A 20,778-nucleotide genomic window follows, 5' to 3' on the forward strand; every position below is an offset into this window, starting at 1 on the left:
TCGTACCAAAAAACTCCTCTCTTTGCTTCTTACAAAGTCAGCTTGGTCGCACCTCCTTTTTTGAATAGGAAATATTTCTCTTCTTTTGACTGCAAGGATAAGAAAATGCTAACCCAGGCCTTAGGATCCACACCGCGGAATGGGCAAACTCGCCGAGGGGCGATTGGAACAGTTCAATTGAACGGAAGTTAAAATAATGAAAAAGCATCTTAATTTTTTGTCCTTGCCTACTTCATCTTGTCCCTCCCTTGGCACCCTGTATTTAATGATTTCATTCCCTGTTAGTGTAACTCTTGTCCCGTGGCGAGTTGGCCACAGCAGGTTATCCTAGACCCACCATACCAGCCTTAGTTACTCCTCCCTGGCCCGGATCGTTCAGGGACTTTGACGAGGGACATCCCTTACCTTTCCATGCCAAACGGGAAACCCTTCTCTTGTAAGAACTTGTGCGCGAAAGAAACGTCATACCGTTGTATGGCCCCACTCGTCCCTGAATCGGAAGAAAACCTCCCGGCGTCTCGCAGTGTTAGGCACAAAACCTAGTGGGGACATTGATGCTCTCTTGAATTCACAGAGGACCTTTCTATGTTCTGTTTCTTATCGTTGCCGGTTTTAGCCTCAAGCCCAAGGCAGAAGACCTATCTGCATTTGAGACTTCCAAGTAGCTTACTCCAAGGTACTTTATGTTTGGTGTTGGGATGGGTGTCGTTCCTACTAACTTCTGCATGAACCTTGCCTGTGACAGATTGCTACTACCGCACCAGCTTTCCGCGTTGTGCCACGCAGGGGAGAGGGGGGTCAAAGGCCCAGCCACCCTGGTGGCCAGTTGGGTCCATGGGATTTGCTCAAGAACCTCACCGTTTCTTGGTGTCTCAAAGCTGGAGAGAACTTCTCTTTCCTGGTGTTGGTGCAACACCATCAGTGCCTTTGTCTGAAGCGTACCTTGGCATTGGGAATAAGGATGGAGGCAGCTTTCGTATGCTGAGCGTAACCAGGAATTCCAATTCCAGAGGCCACTGTGTGTTGTTGATGCTCCTGTCGTCCCAAACCATGGAAATCTCACATGCTTTTGCCTGTCCTCAAAAGAGATCTCATGGGATGATGGCCATGGACGAAGAGCCCTGGTGGCTCAGTGGTTAGAACACAGTATTGCAGGCTGACTCTGCCCACCGCCAGCAGTTCGATCCTGACCGGATCAAGGTTGACTCAGCCTTCCATCCTTCCGAGATCGGTGAAACGAGGATCCAGATTCTTAGGTTGCAGGTTGCTGACTCTGTATACCGCTCAGAGAGGTTGGTAAAGGGACTGTGAAGCGGTATATCAGCCTAAGGGCTATCGCTATTGCAATCTGAACACGGTTTCAGCTTATTTTGGGGGAGGCAGAGACAGAATCTTGGGGGTCTTGAAAACCAGATACCATCCAGAGGGATCAGGCTGACAACTTCTAATTGGACAATGTCTGACATAAAGTGGGGGAGGCCACCTCACAACGGCCACCCTCTCAGTTACGCTTGAGTTCCTCCTGTCTTTATACGTTTAAGAGGAAGGGGAGCCAAGGGACCCTCCAGCCAAGTTATTGCCAAGGCCGTTTGCTTCTTCATCTCCCACAACCTGGCTCCACTTTCTGGCTGGCTGAAGTGTGACAAACACAAGCTGTGGAGGATCTTCTGAAGACGCAGCCCGCTTCTCTCAAATCATACTTTCAAGTTGACACACACACACACCTGGGTCTCTGGAAGTCCTGGCAAAGTTGACCTCTCATTCCCAGTGAGGGCCGTGCTTCCTATTCATATTCTGCACAGCCAAAATTTTTCTACTGTTAAGAAGTTTTTTTTAAAAAAAGAGCATGTTAGCTGGCCACACACTGAAACCCTCCTTGTAAGCCAGCTCTGAAATGGATTGATTGGCTATTGACCTTTTCAGAATGTGTTTCGGCCAGAATTTCCTTTCACACGGCGAAAGGCTGCAGAAGTTGGCTTCCTTGTGTCGATTTTTGACATTTTGCTTTGTTTGGAGACCTCTTTTTTCCAGTTTCAGCAAACTAAGTTAGCTTAGATTTTTCCACTTTCTCAGAATTTGCATCAAATCCCTCCCCCCCTCCTTTTTAGATATTAATTTCTGCTCTGGGTTGCACTGATTAAGCTACTAGGAGCCAAGGACCTCATTTTTAAAAATTCAATATGAAAGTTCTCCATCGAAGGGAGGACTGGACCTATTGTATTAGCCATAAAGATTTTTCTCCTCTCTCTTGACACTAGAATCAGCATCATTAATGAGTTTGGAGTACTTTATGGAAACCGCGCGGACCTTTTGCTGTAACCTCTGAGCTGACAATTAAACAGTGGAAATTGTAGATGGCCTGAAGCCGCTCTGTTCTTTGAGATAGGAAAAAAAATATAAAACCAACACCCTCTTGTTATGCTAATCTTGTTTTGGGGGGAAAACAAATCCAGAAAACAAAGGAGAGAGATTTGATTTAAAACATGTTTAGTTCTCTTTAACTGTCAGCTCAGGTAACAAACAGGGAGATAATTGAGCCTAGAAAATTGCACCAGTGGTGAAAAAACATATTTGGAGTGGATAGAGATTAACTGTCGGGTTTGTAAGGTTTTATTTAAGCATCAGACCTTTCTCTAGTGCAGGCCACCATACCCCTCTCTCAATTTTACACTGATTTGGCCGACTCCTTAATTTTGCTGCATTAGGCGAAAGCTTTCAACTGTGGCTGTTTTCCACAGCCTGGGATTAAGGAGGTTAATAGGACTCGTGAGATGGATTGTATTGCTACAGGTAGTCAGTTTATGTTGCTAAGTGAGAAATTCGTTAAGGGAGGTTTTGCTCTCGTTTTACGAACTTTCTTGCCACGTTGCTGAAGTGGATCGCTTGCGGTCGTAAAGAAACACCCTCAAAAGCCAATGGGAAAGGCCGATTTCAGCCTCCTCCTTCTAAGCCAAGCCCTGCGACACTAGGCAACAGCTGTCTTTGTGTCCTTTGAATTTTTCATCCCTGCCTTGGGAGGCTCCTTTCAAGTTCTCCATGTTTAATGATGTGGTTAACATGCTAATCCCCTTTTTATGAGCTCTGTGGGTCCGTGGCAGGTATCTCTTCTGAAAAATGATTTGTCTCTCAGCTATCCTGCTGGTTGCACTAATTTCAACTGGCTGAACTTCAAGTAGTCTCGTTGTTCTGGCTTCAGTCAAAGAGATGAGACCGAGGGTGTTTTGGTTTGGGGGTGGTTTTTTTTTTAATACTGCCTTCATTCTGCCTCTGATTTCAAGGTTTCTCCTAGACCTGTTGAAGCTCACACCTCTGCGGGTTGTCTAAGCTGGGAAACGCTGACAACTTGGGAAGGCGAGCCGTTCCACTGAAAACAGTTAACCAGGGGAACAGCTTTGGCTTCAGAACTCGTGGGTGCTCCATCGCTGGAGGTTTTTAAGAAGAGGCTGGACAGCCATTTTTGCCTGAAATGATATAGCGTCTCCTGCTTGAGCAGGGGGCTGGACTAGAAGACCTCCAAGGTCCCTTCCAACTCTTTGTTATTCTTCCATCTGTCGTCTAGCGGCCAAATCCTTGCACGTCTGGGGATTTCCTGAAAAAAAGATCGTTGGGAACAGTTGGCTATTCTTCGTTTTGCCATAATTTGAAATGTTCCTTCCTCCTTATCTCCAAGGATAGGGCAGACAATTTCCAGACAATCCCTTCAAGGTGTCCATCAAAGCCTGCCTTCTAAAAAAAAACCGGCATACTTGTGTCTGGAATTACCAATTGGACTTGAAGAAGTCTTAATCTTTATATTATGGCTTTTGATCATGTCGGAGCAGCTGTTTTACATTTTGGAAAGGAACAAAGGACGCCCTTTTTTTTTGTCAATCACAGGTCGCCCTTGACTTGCCATAGTCGAGTTGCTTAGCCTTTGAAGCGATGGCTTGCTGAGAAGGGGGGGGGCTTACGATCTGACCATCGTCTCCTCCCCCAAATCCCCTGCAGTCATATGACTGCATAGGCGCACTGCAACACAGCTGCATTTATGCCCGTTTGCAGTGCGTGCAGTCACGTGACTGCATCTTTACGACGGTTTTACCAAAGCCCGACTCTTCCAGTGTTCGACAGAATTGTGCCATAGCAAACATTGGCTTTGCTCAAGTGGCTACGACCGTTGCGTTGGTTTAACAACCGGACAGAACAGGTCACAAAATCAGGGGTGGTCCATTTTACAGCTTCCATTCCCATCGTAGGCCACATGTTTAACCAAGCCTAAGAGCACGTGGAAGGGACGCGGTGGCTCAGTGGGTTAGGACGCTGAACTTGTCGATCGGAAGGTCGGTAGTTTGGCGGGTCGAATCCCGAGTGCCGCATAGCAGAGTGAGCGCCTGTAACTCGTCCCAGCTTCTGCCAACCTAGCAGTTCGAAAGCACGTAAAAAATGCAAGTAGAAAAATAGGGACCAATATGGTGGGAAGGTAACAGCGTTCCGTGCGCCTTTGGCGTCTTGTCATGCCGGCCACATGACCACGGAGACGTCCTCGGACAAGCGCTGGCTCTTTGGCTTTGAAACGGAGATGAGCACTGGCCCCTAGAGTCGGAAACGACTAGCATGCATGTGCGGAGGAACCTTTGCCTTTACCTTTAAGAGCACGTGATCTATATATTCTCTTGTTGTAGAGAACCATTTTTTTTTATTTTTTATCATTTCAGGGGCCCTAATGCCTTGAATGCCTTGTTGCTTTTAGACAGAGTGTATCCAGAGTTTTGCACACGAAGTGGTTTTAATTAGGATGTAAAATAGGGGTAAAGCAACTGGGTGCGTGCGTGTATTCCCTTCGTATTCCCGAATGAAGGATTTTATATTTGTGCCTTTTTCTTCCCAATTATACTTCAGAAGGCAACCTACAAAAGCTCGCTTTGAAGGGAAAACCCTTGGAAGCGGAAACCGGCATTCACACACAGCAAGCTTCGTGGATGTCACGATGACCTTGTCTGTGAAAATACGGTCTGGTCGGCAAAATGCTATCACTTTTATGCTGCTGACAATCTATCTAAGGCAAGGGGAGCAGCACAGATAAAGGAATGTTATTAGTATTATTATTTTTTCTTCCCCATTTGATGCTGCGAGGCCTGTTTAAATGTTGCTGTGCAAATCTAAATAACGCTTCCTTAGTGTTGCCTGCTCTTTTTTGGAGAAAAGCTTTAGATGACATAGAGGTGGTATCGTCAGGGGGCTTAGCCTGTCTGTTGCTGCTTCAGATCCACCTCTCCTCCTTCCTTCTCTTGTTTAAGCCCTGCCTGATTTATCTATTTAGAATTATTTCTACATGCACAAACACACACACACACACACACACACACACACACACACACAGAGAGACTTTGTGCTCCCCAGAGTTGTGGCAGCTTGGCGCAGCCTGTACATTTCCCAAATAATAAGCGAACGAGGTTGGACAGTGTAGAAGACCCCCAATTTAACATTAAAAACACTCCGAAAGCAGAAGCAAAAGTTAGATTATTGCCCTCGACTTAACAAGCACAACTGAGCGTGGAATTTATGTCGCTAAGTGAGAAATTGGTGAAGCGAGTTTGGTTTTATTTTATACGACTTTCCTTGCTGCATTTGTTAAGTGGATCACGGCACTTCTTAAGCTACTAACACGGTCGTTAAGTGAATCTGGCTTGCCCCTTGGCCTTGCTTGTCAGAAGGTCGCAAGAGGGGAGGATCACATGATCTCGGGACCCTGCAACCGTCATAAATAGGAATCGGCTGCCGAGCATCTGAATTTTAATCACGTGACCATTGGGGATGCTGCAACGGTCGGAGGCGTGAAAACGGCTGTAAGTCACATTTTTCAGTGCCATTGTAACTTCCGACTTTTGTAAGCCAAGGGCTGCCGGTAGATGTTTAGTAAGATGGAGGAGAAGATTGAGCCTTATGGAGCCCCATAGTAGAGTGACATGGGCTCAGCTGTTCTTCCCCTATGACTGCTGACTAGAACCTCTGAGATAGGAACAGGACCGTAGGAGAGAAGCAGGCTGAGTCCAAGGGAGGGAGAGGTCAAACGGGCCATCAGTCATGAGTCCCGTCAAGCCCGCCAGAGATCTGAGTCCAGCCCACCTTGAATGCCTTCTGTTCTGAACTCCCGCTAATTTCCCTGGACCGTTAGTAGATCAGATTCTTGTAGAGAACTTCAGCTTGGCATAAATCTTTTATACACATTTGAAGTGTCTGGATCTCCCGATTCCCTGGTGCTTGACAAGACCCTCTGCAAACGGTGCCTTTTCTCAAACTCCCACATAGTCCAGGAAGGGATCACGGTTGATGGCGCCGAACACTGAGAGCCTGATTTACTCATCTTCTTCTCGGCAGCCTTTCCGAGAAAGAAAACCGTCTGATGGTTCCAAAATGAAGCCAAATGAGACGTGACCTTTTCAAAAAAAAAGAAAGAATTAAGAGTTGGAAGGGACCTGGGAGGTCTTCTAGTCCAACCCCCTGCTCAAGCGGAAAACCCTATACCATTTCCGACAGAGTGACAGTCCAGTCCAGTTTATTGGCTGTCCAGTAAAAGCATTCACCTCTTCCCAATCCAGACAGACAGACAGACACACACACACACACACACACGCACACATGTCCTGCCCTTCCCTTGTTTCACAGTTCAAGACCTGGAGAATTTCTGACTGCCCAACAGCTTCCGGGATGGCGCAACCTGCTGCCCTGTGCTTTTTCCGCTTCCTGTTTAAATGCAGGACCAGCCTTCTTTGGGAAAGGCCCATCAAATCCATTTAGGGGTCGCATTTCAATTTTGCAGCAGTTTGCAAAGGCAGCAGAAGTTCCTCGCCTCTAGTTATTGAGTTAGCGGGTTACAAAAACTGATTTGGCTGCAATGGAGTTTTCAGGGAGTGGGGGGAAAAATAAATTCCAATAACCATCTAGTTCATGGGAAGAATACAGAACGTCTGGCAGAAGGACTCACTCACTCTTCCCTGTCTCAGATCTCCTTTGAGGTCTGGCTGCTTAATTATCACCATCTGCCTTCCCACCACCACCATCTCTCTCTCTCTCCCTCTCTCTCTCTCTCTCTTTCTCTCCCTCTCTCTTTCTCTCTCTCTCTCTCTCTCTCTCTTTCTTTCTCTCTCTCTCTCTCTCTCTCTCTCTCTCCCTCCCTCTCTCCCTCTCTCTCTCTCTCTTTCTCTCTCTCTCTCTCTCTTTCTCTCTCTCTCTCTCTCTCCCTCCCTCCCTCCCTCCCTCTTTGCAACTGCTTCTTTTTTTTTGACCTACCCAACAATGAATTCTGCAGCCTGCGCTCTCTGTTCTCCCTCCCTTGTAAAGAAGGAAAAGCAGAACGTTCCTTGCAAAAACCCATTTTCTCCCCCGTTGACAAAATAATAATAAAAAAAATCTAATTTGTTCTTAATCACTCTGATTTGTTTGTACGGTCTTGTTGCGTGGCCTGCTTTTGCAGGATCGCTTCCCAAGGCATGCTTTTATTTATTTTATTTTTTTCCTTGCACGTGTGTTGAAGGAAATTAACACCTGTCTCTGCTCCCCTCCATTTTCCTTGCCAAAGGAGAAAAGGAACAGCTTTCTGGCGGAAGCTGCGCTTTGAAGATGCTCAAACAAACTGAAAACAGGGAAGCTGGGATCAATGCTGGCTTTGTGTGTATGTGCATGTGCCTTATGGGTGGTACCTTATGGGTGGTATGTGTCTTCCTCAATGCTGGAAGGTCTGGGAGCCTTCCTCCCTCCCTCCCTCCCTTCCTTTTTGTTCATTTCCTTCCTACCTATCTCTTTCCTATCCTTCCTTCCTTCCTTCCTTCCTTCCTTCCTTCCTTTTTGTTCATTTCCTTCCTACCTATCTCTTTCCTATCTCTCTTTCCTATCCTTCCTTCCTTCCTTCCTTCCTTCCTTCCTATTTGTTCATTTCCTTCCTACCTATCTCTTTCCTATCTCTCTTTCCTATCCTTCCTTCCTTCCTTCCTTCCTTCCTTCCTTCCTTCCTTCCCATTCCTTTCCTTCCTACCTATCTCTTTCCTATCTCTCTTTCCTATCCTTCCTTCCTTCCTTCCTTCCTTCCTTCCTTCCTTCCTTCCTTCCTTCCTTCCTTCCTTCCTTCCTCCTTCCTTTTTGTTCATTTCCTTCCTACCTATCTCTTTCCTATCTCTCTTTCCTATCCTTCCTTCCTTCCTTCCTTCCTTCTCGTTCCTTTCCTTCCTACCTATCTCTTTCCTATCTCTCTTTCCTTTCCTTTCTTCCTTCCTTCCTTCCTTCCTTCCTTCCTTCTCCGTTCCTTTCCTTCCTACCTATCTCTTTCCTATCTCTCTTTCCTATCCTTCCTTCCTTCCTTCCTTCCTTCCTTCCTTCCTTCCTTCCTTCCTTCCTTCCTTCCTTCTCGTTCCTTTCTTCCTACCTATCTCTTTCCTATCTCTCTTTTTTTCCCTTCCTTCCTTCCTTCCTTCCTTCCTTCCTTCCTTCCTTCCTTCCTTCCTTCGTATCTCCCTTTCCTTTCCTTTCCTTTCCTTTCCTTTCCTTTCCTTTCCTTTCCTTTCCTTTCCTTTCCTTTCCTTTCCTTTCCTTTCCTTTCCTTTCCTTTCCTTTCCTTTCCTTTCCTTTCCTTTCCTTTCCTTTCCTTTCCCTTCCCTTCCCTTCCCCTTCCCTTCCCTTCCCTTCCCTTCCCTTCCCTTCCTTATGTAAAGGCAAATTTTTCGGCTGTGCATGCCAAAATCTTCACAACGTTTTTTTTTCCCCCCCAAGTGGTCGGAGACTGGCATTATATGTTTTGGGTAATTTCCTCACTTCATACCTAGAAAAGCCACATGCTTTATGGGCAGTGGCGCTGCGGAAGCTTATTGCTTTTTAACAAACTGCTGGGATAAAATTAAAAGCAGACTGAATTATGCAAAGCAAGAGGAATCAGGCAAATTTATTTATAATTATATCCCTTAATTTATAGAGACAGGAGAATTCGGCTTCTTTGGTGGCGGCAGGATTTGGATCCGTGTAGGAATTTCCTGGCGTGGTGCAGGGGGCAAACTGTTGGGGGTTCAGTGGGGGACTGGCGGATGAAGCCTTTAAATGGTCTTTCTGTTCTTGGGTTCCAGGTCAGCCAAAGAATTTCGTAGCTGGGGAGGGTGTAGAACTAGGTCTCCTCAGTCCCAACATTGTGTCCACATCCCTCGCCAGCTTTCAGAACACGGAACATAGAACAAACAGTGTTGGAAGGGGTCTCGGAGGTCATCTAGTCAACCCCACCACCACCACCGCCAAAAGCAGGAGACCTTGTATCATTTCAGACAAGTGGCTGTCCAGTCTCTTCCTGAAAGCCATCCAGTGATGGAGCACCCACAACTTCTGGAGGCAAGCTGTTCCACTGGTTGATCGCTCTCAGCCTTAGGAAATTTCTCCTTAGTTCTAGGTTGCTCTTCTCCTCTCCTTGGTGAGTTTCTTGTCTCGCCTTCTGGTGCTTTGGAAAACAGTTTGAGCCCCTCGTCTTTGTAGGAGCCCCTCAAATACTTGGAAGACTGCTATTCATGTCTTCCCTGGACCTGCTTTTCATTAGACTAGGCGTACCCAGTTCCTGAAGCTGTTCTCGGTAGGTTTTAGCCTCTTTGGCCCCTTATTCAGTGAAAGACCAAGGAGCTTTTATTTGCGGAGAACTAAGTTTGATTGGTTTCGACTTTTTATTGGCCGTTTGATTTGGGTAAGGTAACCTCTCATCTACTCAAAGCAGTTGGATGGTTTACGGGGCCCTGATATCCTGGAAATCCGGGAAAATGAACCCCTAGAATTGGCAGCTTTTTCATTTTTTTTCCCCCCCAAGGGGCAAGCGAGAGCTGATGGAAAGTCCCTCTTCCTTTACCCTTTCTCTCAAGGAATATCTGCGTGAGTGTGTTTGCGTGTGTGTGTGTGTGTGTGTGTGTGAGAGAGAGAGAGAGAGAGAGAGAGAGAGAGAAAGAGAGAGAGAAATAGAGAGAAATAGAGAGAGAGAAAGAGAGAAAGAGAGAGAGAAAGAGAAAGAGAGAGAGAGAGAGAAAGAGAGAGAGAAAGAGAGAGAGAGAAAGAGAGAGAGAGAAAGAGAGAGAGAGAGAGAGAGAGAGAGAGAGAGAGAGAGAGAGAGAGAGAGAGAGAGAACACAAAGCTGACCAGCTGAAAACTTGTGTTCTCTCGGTTTGCTCTCTGGTGAGCCTTTGCGGCTCAGAGCTCTGGTGTGCTATACCATCCCTCCAGGGCTCGGTAACCATAAATATTTCAGTGAATTGTCCATCCAGGGATGATTCATTGTCTTTGAGACAGGCAGAGGAAGGAGCCGGGCAGAGGCAGAGCAGAGGAGAAAACCGAAGGGGGTGAGTGGGCTGTTAATCTGGCTGGGGTGGAAGAACTCAGCTTTGCAGAGGCTAGAAGATGCTGGCGGAGCTGGAGGGTCAGTGCAGCCCTCTTATCCCTTTAGTTTTGAGGATTTTGTGCGTGTGTGTGTGTGTGTGTGTGTGTGTGTCTGTGTGTGTGTGTGGGGGAAACAAGGCCTTTTTTAAGATGAACTTCACTGAGTGTGGGGTCTGGTGGGGGCCTCTCCACTTGCCCTTGCATTTGTTTTATTGATTTGATCCTTATCCCAGCTTTATTACTTTACCGTGTGAGTAATTCAAGGCGGGACACATGCATCGATCTCCTTCCTGCTGTTTCCCCCCCCCCCGTAACAACGCCCCTGTGAGGTGTGCCTTAACAGGATTGCTTGGTTCCCTTAACAAAGTCTGACTTGCCACCATTCTCTGAGCCACCCCTTTCTGTCTCCTCCTCCTCCTCCTCCTCCTCCTCAGAGAGAACCAAGGGACCCTCTTTATGTTCTGTCCACGTCCTGGTTTTGGCTGAGGGCATAAGTCCGCACTTCTCCATAAACCATCGTTTGCGCCATGTGAAGCGAACTTTTCCACCGGACCTTACTTTGGAGCCCCAAGTGAGCCACCACGATGGAGCCGGCCTTTGTCAAAGGGGCTGAGATAAGTGACTTTGGGGGAGCTAACCACCTTTTCCTTTTGTCTCCTCAGCTCACTTTACAGAGCACCAAGTCCCGGGTGGCCTTCTTTGAAGAACTCTAGGAGAAGACCCCGTTGCTGTTCTTGGGGACAGCCTTTTTTTTTTTTTTCTTTCCTATGGAGGACTAGCCATAAACCGAGATGCATTGCTTCTTTCCGGCCAGGAGTCGCAGAGCGATTCTCTTGAGGGGTGCAGTGCGCAAGGCCTTCTGTTTGCTGGAAGAGTTTGGTGTGAATCCTTGTAGATCTTGATAACTTCCGTAGAGCCAACAGTTAACTTTTTAGCTTCCTTTCTCTCTCTCCCTCTCTCTCTCTCTCTCTCTCTCTCTCTCTCTCTCTCTCTCTCTCTCTCTCTCTCTCTCTCTCTCTCTCTCTCTCTTTCTCTTTCTCTCTTGTGTTTGTATGGGTTGTGGCTTGAATTATCCACCTACTGCAGGAGGCTGGATTCAAGATTGTTTTATCCCTTCTCTCGGCCCTCTTTTCCGGGATCTGTGAAGATTGCTTTCTGTCACAAGAGAGAGAGAAAAGTTCCTTTCTCAACCACCCACAAAGGTTGGAAGTTGCAAGCTCTCCCGGGAAGAAGCACGGGCCCGTTTGCTCGGCAGAATCGAGGGCTCTTAACGACCTTCCTCGTGGAAGCGTACTAACGTTCTTAAGTTTCTGCAGGTTTCCCCTCCATTCCGCTGGACTTTGAAGGGGTTTCCTTCATCCCGGAAGCCAAGCAAGCCAGGTTCGGTTTGCCATTCAGTCTCGGCGTATCCAAAGGCACGTTCGGAAAGCCTATCGTTTTAATTTCGGGCTGTGGGTCAAGCGAGGATCGAGGGAATAAAAGGGGATCCTTTTAAATGGGTGGACGGAGTAGGGATGTCCAACCTTGGCCGCTTTTAAGACTTGTGGACTTCAACTCCCAGAATTCCCCAGCCAGCCCTGCTGGCTGGGGAATTCTGGGTTTTGAAGTCCACAGTTCTTAAAAAGTCGGACGCCCCTGTCCTAGAGTGATTTTAAACATTTTGATAGCCCTGGCAGATCTTTATACATTTTTCTATGCAACGTTGACGGATGGAAACACTGCTTTTCAAAATAAACTCAGCACAACACCGTAATGGCTTCATACTGCCTGAAAAGTGTGTGTGTGTGTGTGTGTGTATATATATATACACACACACACACATACACATACACACACATACAGTATATATAGATATATATCATGCGGGCCATACCATTTCTAACCACAGGGAGGATCTTTGATGGGATCCATTTCTGTTCGGCTTCTAGTCTTTTGAACTTCGGTCGTTTTGAAATGTCATGTTTGTACAATACTTCCGCGAGACGTTCTCTCTTTTTATTAAAGTCTCCGCTATTTTTCATGCTGTCGTGTCTCTGCGTCTCTCTTGTCTCTTTCCTCCGCCCCCCCCGATTTGTAACCCTTGACTTACAATCGTTGCTTTAGGGACCGTTCAAAGTTACGACGACACTGAAAAAGTGACCTTTCCCCCCCACACACACTTAACGACCGTTGCAGCATCCCCGGGATGACGCGATCAAAATTTGGACACTCGGCAACTGACTCATATTTACGACGGTTGCAGTGTCCCGGGGGGCGGGTGTCATGCGATTCCCTTTTGCGACCTTCGGACAAGTCAGTGGGGGAAGGGAGGCTAATTGAACGAGTGCAGTGATTCACTTAACAGCTGTGGTCGTAAAATGGGGTGAAACTCACTTAGCAACCGTTGCAGGAATTTTGAGGCTCAATTTGTGAGTCGTAAGTCAAGGACTGCCTGTAATAATCTAAGGCAGGGATGTCCAATCTTGGCAACTTGTGGACTTCCCAGAATTCCCCAGCCAGCATAGCTGGCTGGGGAATTCTGGGAGTTGAAGTCCACAGGCCCTTTAGCTGCCAACGATGGACAGGCCTGATTTAAGGGATTGGCAGTGCTGAAGATGGATTTATTGTTCCAGGGTGTTGTTTCAATTACATCCTGGCCTTGTTCCCAGACAAGGCTACTCTTCCTCCAGCCCTTTTAATCTGTTCTCCGTTTTGATTGAAAGCATCGACCAGATTTACGCCTTTTATGGGGCGAGGGGGTGGGTGGGGGGGAAAGCATCACGTAAATGGAGGAAGCAGAAAGAAATCATGGCTGGCTAAACCATGATAGGGACAGGATTAGCATCATGTAATGTCCTTATCATGGAACTCTTTGAAACTCCCACCGAGTTCAAACACGACTTTGGATTCTGTCCGTGCCCTCGGGCTGTCCGTCTCCATCCTTCCATCCGCCCACCTGCCTCTTATCAAAGGCTCCAGAGACGGCAACATGCGGTTTTGGAATAGCTTAAAAAAAGTGTCTGTGTGTGTGTGTGTGTGTGTGTGTGTGTGTGTTTATTTATTTATTTATTTATTTATTGGGGTCTTTTCCCATGTAAGATTGAGGGTGTCTTGGGGACGTTTCGACGAGGTCCCACTCGTCGTCATCAGGCTGGTGTCTTCGGTTTTGTGCTTGTGCGAGACACCAGCCTGAAGATGAGTGGGACCTCGTCGAAACATCGCCAAGACACCAATCAATCTTACACGGGACAAGACCCAAATACGCCAAGGCCTACATACCTGTACCCGTGAAAATCATACACACACACACACACACACACACACACACACACTGCAGTGGAGATGTTCGTATGAGAAATATATAGTTCCCAGCAGTTACAGGTGGTCCTTGAAACTAGGACCGCATGGCTGTTGCTAAGTGAGACATTTGTTAAGTCAGTTTTGCCCCATTTTATGACCTCCCTTGAAAGATCCGTTAAGCGGCAGGCTTTCGTTGTGAACGTTAGTCACACGGTTGTTAAGCAAATCTGGTTGGATGTCACCAAAGGGGATCACCTGACCTCAGGATGCTGCAACCGTCGTAAGTGTGAGTCAGTTGCCGAGCGTCTGAATTTTGAACCCGCGACCGCGGGGATGCCGCAAGGATCGTGCCGTTGTAACTTTGGACGGTCACTAAACGAGCGGTTGTTAAGTCCAGGACTGCTTGTCCTTCTAACCGGGGTTTACCATAATGTGTGAATCCAGTCCTTGAGGCAGACCCGTCTACTCGGTGTCACCCACGTTTGTCTCCTCGTTCTGCCTGTATATTCTGTCCGCGTGAGATTCGTATCTGACTCTCACTGCTCACTAGTCAGACAGAATTAAACTGCTCTCATTCCATTTTGCTCCGCAGGAATAAACCGAGGGATTCAATCAGGTCGCAGTGGAAATGCAAATGAATTAGCTTCAAAGTAGATTTTATTTATTTATTTACTATCCTGCCTTTCTTATGTTTTATAAACAAAGCAGTGGACATATCTAATACTCCTTTCCTCCTCCTCCTCCTCCTTTCTCCACCACCACAACCCTGTGAGGTGAGTTGGGCTGGCCAAAGGGCACCCAGCCGGATTTCATGCCTTGATCTAGAACTCACCGTCTCCTGGTGATTGGCCCAAAGTCACCCAGCCGGCTTTTATGTCTAAGATGGAACTAGAACTCACCTGATGTTTGGCCCAACGTCAGCTAGCCAGCTTTGATGGCTAAGGTGGGACTAGAATTCATTGTCTCCCGGTGTATTGGCCCAAAGTCACCTAGCTGGTTTTGATGGCTAAGGCAGGGCTAGAACTCACCGTCTCCTGGTGTATTGGCCCAAAGCCACCTAGCCGGCTTTCATGCTTCAGACGGGACGAGAACTCACTGTCTCTCACTTAAGGCACCAGGTGCCTTAACCACTAAGGCCTAACTGGCTCTCCATGCTTATTGCAAGGAGAGGTGAGATGGAAAAGCAAGGAGTAGATTATGAAAAAAGAGAACGAATCCTTAGCTGGTACAAGACTATCTGTGGTGCTTCCCGGGAATGTCTGATACAAGCAGAGCAGGATGGCTGTCCTACCAATACGTTGTTCCCAGTGATGGCTGGAGAAATTTGGGATTTAACCCCTCCTGCTGGCTGGGGGAATTCTGGGAGTTGAAAGCCGCGCATCTTAAAAAGTTGCCGAAGTTGAGAAACGCTTGGCTTATAATCTTTGCCGTCGGTGAGCCAATCCGCGCTCAGAAGGATACGTCAAGAAGGCGGCAATAAAATGTTGGATTTGAGGTTTTGGATGCTTTTTTAATTTTTTTATTAAACTTGCATGCTGCCTATCTCGCCAGAGGCAACTCTAGCGGGCTCATAGACCTTCATTGAAAATGCAGAGCGTTTCTTCCATTCCTCAATTTTTTTTCTCCCCCCCCCCCCCTCTCGTTCCAAGGTTAGGCAGGAGGTGGTAAGTAAGATGTTCACGGGCCAGCAATGGTTATAAATGGCTCTTCTAATATTTGCACTTTAGCGAGCCATTAAGGCCTCGGACACAAAACACCGGCACTTTCCAATCTTGTTTGCGCTGCTCTGCGCTCAAAGCCAGACTCCCCGATTTCCATGTGGGTCATTGAACCAAGGCACCCACCCGCCACTGTTGTTTGCCTTCTCTCTCTTTGTCGGCTGTCTTTCCTGACTCCTTACCATTCCGCTTAGCTTTTCAGGGAGGGGGGAAAGTGTGTGTGTGTGTGTGTGTGTGTGTGTGTGTGTGTGTGGCGTGGGTGGGGGGAAATCTACGATGCACGATCTGCCCTCCTGGGAACTCAAGTCATCAGAAGTGAACAGCTGCACCTCCCTCCGTTGCCGGAGAGAGACTGAAGGATTTGAAGCAAGCAAGCAAGCAGGCAAAGATGAAATCCACTCTTTTGTTTTTTTGTGATGCTGGGGAATTGGGGAGAGGTGAGAGGGGTGCCTGTGGGCTCCGGAGAACAAGAAGGCAAAAGAGAAAAAGATTACAAGAAGAAAGGCCTGACCCAATTTCATCTAGCAGGCGGAGAAGAAGAGAAGGATCCTGCTAATAAATAGCACAGGTTTTGCTGTGGTTCTTTTGCAATGGGAAGCACACCAAAGTCTGGGCTAGTGGTTAAGGCACCGGGCTAGAAACTGGGAGACAGTGAGTTCTAGTCCTGCCTTAGGCACCAAAGCCAGCTGGGTGACTTTGGGCCAATCACCAGGAGATGGTGAGTTCTAGTCCTGCCTTAGGCACCAAAGCCAGCTGGGTGACTTTGGGCCAATCACCAGGAGACGGTGAGTTCTAGTCCTGCCTTGGGCACCAAAGCCAGCTGGGTGACTTTGGGCCAGTCCCCAAGAGATGGTGAGTTCTAGTTCTGCTTTAGGCATGAAAAACAAGCTGGGTGACTTTGGGCCAATCACCAGGAGACGGTGAGTTCTAGTCCTGCCTTGGGCACCAAAGCCAGCTGGGTGACTTTGGGCCAATCACCAGGAGACGGTGAGTTCTAGTCCTGCCTTAGGCACCAAAGCCAGCTGGGTGACTTTGGGCCAATCACCAGGAGACGGTGATTTTTAGGGATCCTTTATACTTTCTGATTGGTTGATTCCTTGTAGATGTTTCACTACCAAAGTAGGTAACTTCATCCTGCCTTAGGCCAGCTAATTCTGGGAGCTGAAGTCGTCCACACATCTTAACGATAAGATAACCTTCATTGTCACTTTTTCCGTGTACACGCTGGCACGCGTTAAAAATGAAATTCTGAGGCCCACTCTCAATAGAAATACATATATTTACCCATACGCACATATACATATGCTGTACGCATACATATACACGCGCGCGCCTACACACACACACGCATGAATCACAGTCCACTTTGAATACATAGTGGTAAAATAGAGTTCACAGGGTTGATCCTACATGCTGAAGAAACTATTACAGAATCTAGTTCTGCTTCGGATACCACACAGCTTCCCCCCCCCCAGAAGGTAACAAAGAAGACTGGCCATGGAGGGGGTGTGTGGCATCTCTGACAATATGCGGACCGTGGACAAGGCCCGCTTTCTTTGTTCCCGAGGTTGAGGAACGCTGGGGGAAAACATGGTGGGAAAACTCTTCCCCTGATATTTGAAGTCTGCTTCTGCATTCTGTATAGATCCGGCAGCCGGGTTCAAAACTAAACCTTCACATATATTATTCCTAGTTTGCATGCACAAAGCCTGCCGTGCGAAAGGAGCTGGAGAGGATCTTGGGAGCCTATTAATGGCATTAATCCTAATTGAGACAGCGCTGTTCATTTACCCAGCAATTCACACCCTCGGATTAAGCCGAGAGCCCTTCACGAAGAGGGTTGGAATTCCGGGTAAAGTGAAAACAAATATTTTTCCAGGCTGAATCAAGGTGACGCCTGTAGAGGTTCTGTTTATTTCGGGGTGTTTGTCCGAGAGCCTCTGAGATTTTCTTCCTCCTGGAAGCTTTTCCACTTGACTTCATTGCTGCTTTTTTTAAAAAATAAAATAAAGATTAAAGTTTAAAAATATACAGGGATTAAAAAAAACTACAAGTCATGCTCGACTTCACGGCTGTAATGCCCAGCATTACACGGGCCCTCTAAAAAGCCTGCAGCTGAGTTGTCCAGCAGGTCAAGCTCGCGTACTTCTCACCTTGATTTGGTTTTGCGCTGATGGGGCCGAGTTTGCCGTATGATGCAGGCCCAAAGAATTGGCTAGTTCCATTGCTGGATGATGTGTGTTTTGCTAAACAGGGTTGAGCGTTTAGCATGCTCTCTTAACTTGGCAAATTGCATCGTTGTTGGATCCAGTGACGTTCCTAGACATGCCTTATAGTCAAAGCATTATTGTACCATCTGTTCAAAAATGAACGCCGTCTCTCCAAATCTTAATACACTATTCTGTCTCCATGAACTCATGAGCCAAAGGACAAGAGGAACGAATTTAGACAGTCAAGAATCCTTCCCTTCCCTTCCCTTCCCTTCCCTTCTTCCCCCTTCCCCATTCCCCCTTCTCCTGTCACAAAGAACTGCTCATTTTTGAACCCAAAGCAGCCCTTGGCTTGCTGCAGGAAAAAAAAAAATCTTCAACCAGTTTGTTCCCACCAGAGAATTTGCATCAATGCTCAGTATATCCCACTTTGGTGAGGAAAGCAAGCTGGCTCCAATCTAAGCACTTACGCATAGCCTTTCCTCGGACGTGCTCATCTGCTCTAGATTTTCAGCTGGCGCGAGGGGCACATCCAGACCGTTACTGCTGTCATCCCTGCATTTTTGAGACATCTCAAGCTTCCAGGTAGTCTTCAAGGGCAGCCCCACCTTACGCACATTGCAGTAGTCCAGTTGTGAGGTGACCAGGGCAGGAAAGAATGTCTGAAGGGCCTCCCAATCCAGGAAAGGGCACATCTAGCGCGCCGGATAACCTTCCTGGATCTGGGCAGGAGCCACAAGCTGGCCTGGCATTTTCATTTTCAGAAAACGAAAAAAAGGTAGCCACGCATCCTAAAAGAGAGACACACACCCCCATCAAAAAAAATATATCTTAATTGTTTCTGAATATTGCTGGGAATAATGGGCTCATATGTAGCGGCTCCAGAGACTGACATTTTATCCCAGGAAGCAGCGGCTGGCTGTTATTTCTGTAATTTTTTAGGATGATAGTGATCCAGAGAAGGTTTTTCTTTTTTTCTCCCCTTTTTTTTTGTAAAATAAAATAAAATTGCTGCTTACTTCATCGGGGACCCTTTTGGGTTTTTTGTTTTTTTTTTGAGACCAAAAGGTTTTAAATCAATGAATGCAACAGATCTGATTAATTTGTTGCAGCCCATTTAAGCATCCATCAGCCCGGAGACCAATTAGCAAGCTGTGTTGCTGTTCAGAGGTTGTGTGTGTGTGTGTGTGTGTGTGTGTGTGTGTGTGTGTGTGTGTGTGAGAGAGAGAGAGAGAGAGAGAGAGAGAGAGATTTGTTAAGGGACTTTTGCCCCATTGTATGACTTTTTCTGCCACCCTTGTTAAGCGAATCCCTGCAGCTGTTAGTCGTTAAGTGAATCTGGCTTCCCCCATTGACTTTGCTTGTCAGAAGGTCGCGAAAGGGGATCACATGACCTTGGGGAACGCTGCAACGTCATATATGCAAGTTAGTTTCCAAGTGTCTGAATTTTGATCATGGGGATGCTGCAGCGGTCGTTAAGTGTGGAAAAACGGTCCTAAGTCACTTTCCCCCCCCAGTGCCATTAAACGGCCGCTAAATGGACTGTCGTAAATATTCTGTCCTCAAAGGACATTTGCCCCAATTGCATCCAGCCACCCAACTTAGGCCAGACCTCTTGGCTTTTTACCGGCTGTTACTATAGTTTGATTCGTGGCGCGTTTTCTCTCTCCTGCCAAGAGTTGGTAGCTTCCCTGAATTGCAACAGATTTTTTCCAGCTTCCCTTTGCAATCTTTTATCTCTAATTGGGAAGGGGGAAAAGCAGCCCTGCGCATGGATCCCGCAGAGGGGAGCCGCTATCCTAAGAAACAGGAACACTCGTTCCAAAGTAGCAGATACAACTGGTCGGGTCTTTACACTTAGTTGTGGGAACTCTCGGTGCACCGGCTTTCGACCGCTTGATGAGATGAATTGATTTAATGCAGGGCGTAAAATCTGCAGCCCTTCCCTACCGAGTAAAGGATTCAAGGTGGATTGTGTCACAGTCGCAAACCTTGTGCCAAGGAGTATTCCTCTGGCTTTTGTTGCCTATTGATTTCTCCTCGCCCTTGAGTGGCAGAACGAAACTCTTTGTACAATGGAGGTCAGGAGATAAATCTGCAGGGCTCCCGAGCTGAAAATCCTAGCCACGGAGTAAAGCTTCTTCTGCCTGAAACTTTTATAGGCTGATCAAAGAAATAAAAGTTCAGACGTTTTAGAGACTTCAGAAGTGTCGGAGAACAGCCATGAAGAAATGGGGTCAAACCGAAGGCTGCATTTTTGGAAAAGACACCCTGGAAAATAGAATAACTCGAGTTGGAAGGGACTTCGGAGGTCTTCTAGCCTGACCCCCTGGTTAGGCAGGAGACCCTATAATAGAATTCCAGACAAGGGGCTGTCCCGTCTCTTCTTCAAAGCCTCCAGTGCTGGAGCATCCACAACTTCTTCCACTGGTTAAATTGTTCTCACTGTCAGGAAATTTCTCCTTAGTTCTAGAGTTAGTTAGTTAGCTAATTACAGGTAGCCCTCAACTTACAACAATTTGCTTAGCGACCATTCAAAGTTACAACGGCACTGGGGGAAAAAATGACTTATGACCATTTTTCACATTTAGGACCGTTGCAGCATCCTTGTGCAAAATTCAGATGCTTGGCAACTGACTCACATTTATGACGCTTGCAGTGTCCCGGGGTCAGGTGATCCCCTTTTGCAACCTTCTCACAGGCAAAGTCGACGGGGAAGCCAGATTCACTTAAGAATCGTGTGACTAACATCTGCAGTGATTCACTTAGCAGGGGTGGCAAAAAAAAAAAGTCGTAACGAGGCACAATTTCTCCGTTGGCAACATCAATTTGGGGCTCAACTGTGGTGCTAAGCTGAGGGCTACGCGTAGTTTGTTCTAAGAGGAGACTTCATTGGAGATTATACCCAATCCAAGAAGGGCTGTCCTAAGGCAGAGGATGTGGAGTTACTCTCCGTAGTAACCAAGGGTAGGACAAGAATCAAACATGGAAGCTTTGCAGGAGATCCAAACTCAAAACCAGGAGAATTTCCTCGTTAAGCAGAGGAATAGCCTGCTCCTCGACAGGTGGATCATCACCACTGGGGATCTTCAAGCCATGATTAGACAGCCAAAGGTCTGGGAAGGGCTGGGATTCCAACTCTGTGATTCCACACAAAGAGAAAGTCATTTGCTCGCAACCTCCGTGGGCGAAGGTTCAGCCAT

The 20,778-nt window shown here is 47.1% G+C and overlaps 1 protein-coding gene across 6 annotated transcripts in view; it reads left to right on the plus strand.

Moving 5' to 3' along the window:
• The window catches only part of NF2 (NF2, moesin-ezrin-radixin like (MERLIN) tumor suppressor), a 58,230-nt gene extending 45,838 nt beyond the window's left edge, over positions 1-12,392 (plus strand). For 3 of the 6 annotated variants that reach the window (XM_083373569.1, XM_083373568.1, XM_083373573.1), the window contains exon 16: positions 11,031-12,392. In XM_083373569.1, the coding sequence (XP_083229695.1) occupies positions 11,031-11,081 (51 nt within the window). In that variant the 3' untranslated portion in view covers positions 11,082-12,392. Of the gene's footprint in view, positions 1-616; positions 677-3,278; positions 3,460-11,030 lie in introns of those variants that run through there. The other 3 variants (XM_083373572.1, XM_083373570.1, XM_083373571.1) reach the window with 2 other exon arrangements.
• The last annotated feature ends 8,386 nt before the right edge of the window (positions 12,393-20,778 follow it).

This window comes from Vipera ursinii, assembly GCF_947247035.1.
Source record: "Vipera ursinii genome assembly, chromosome: 14".
NCBI classification, from domain to species: domain Eukaryota; kingdom Metazoa; phylum Chordata; class Lepidosauria; order Squamata; family Viperidae; genus Vipera; species Vipera ursinii.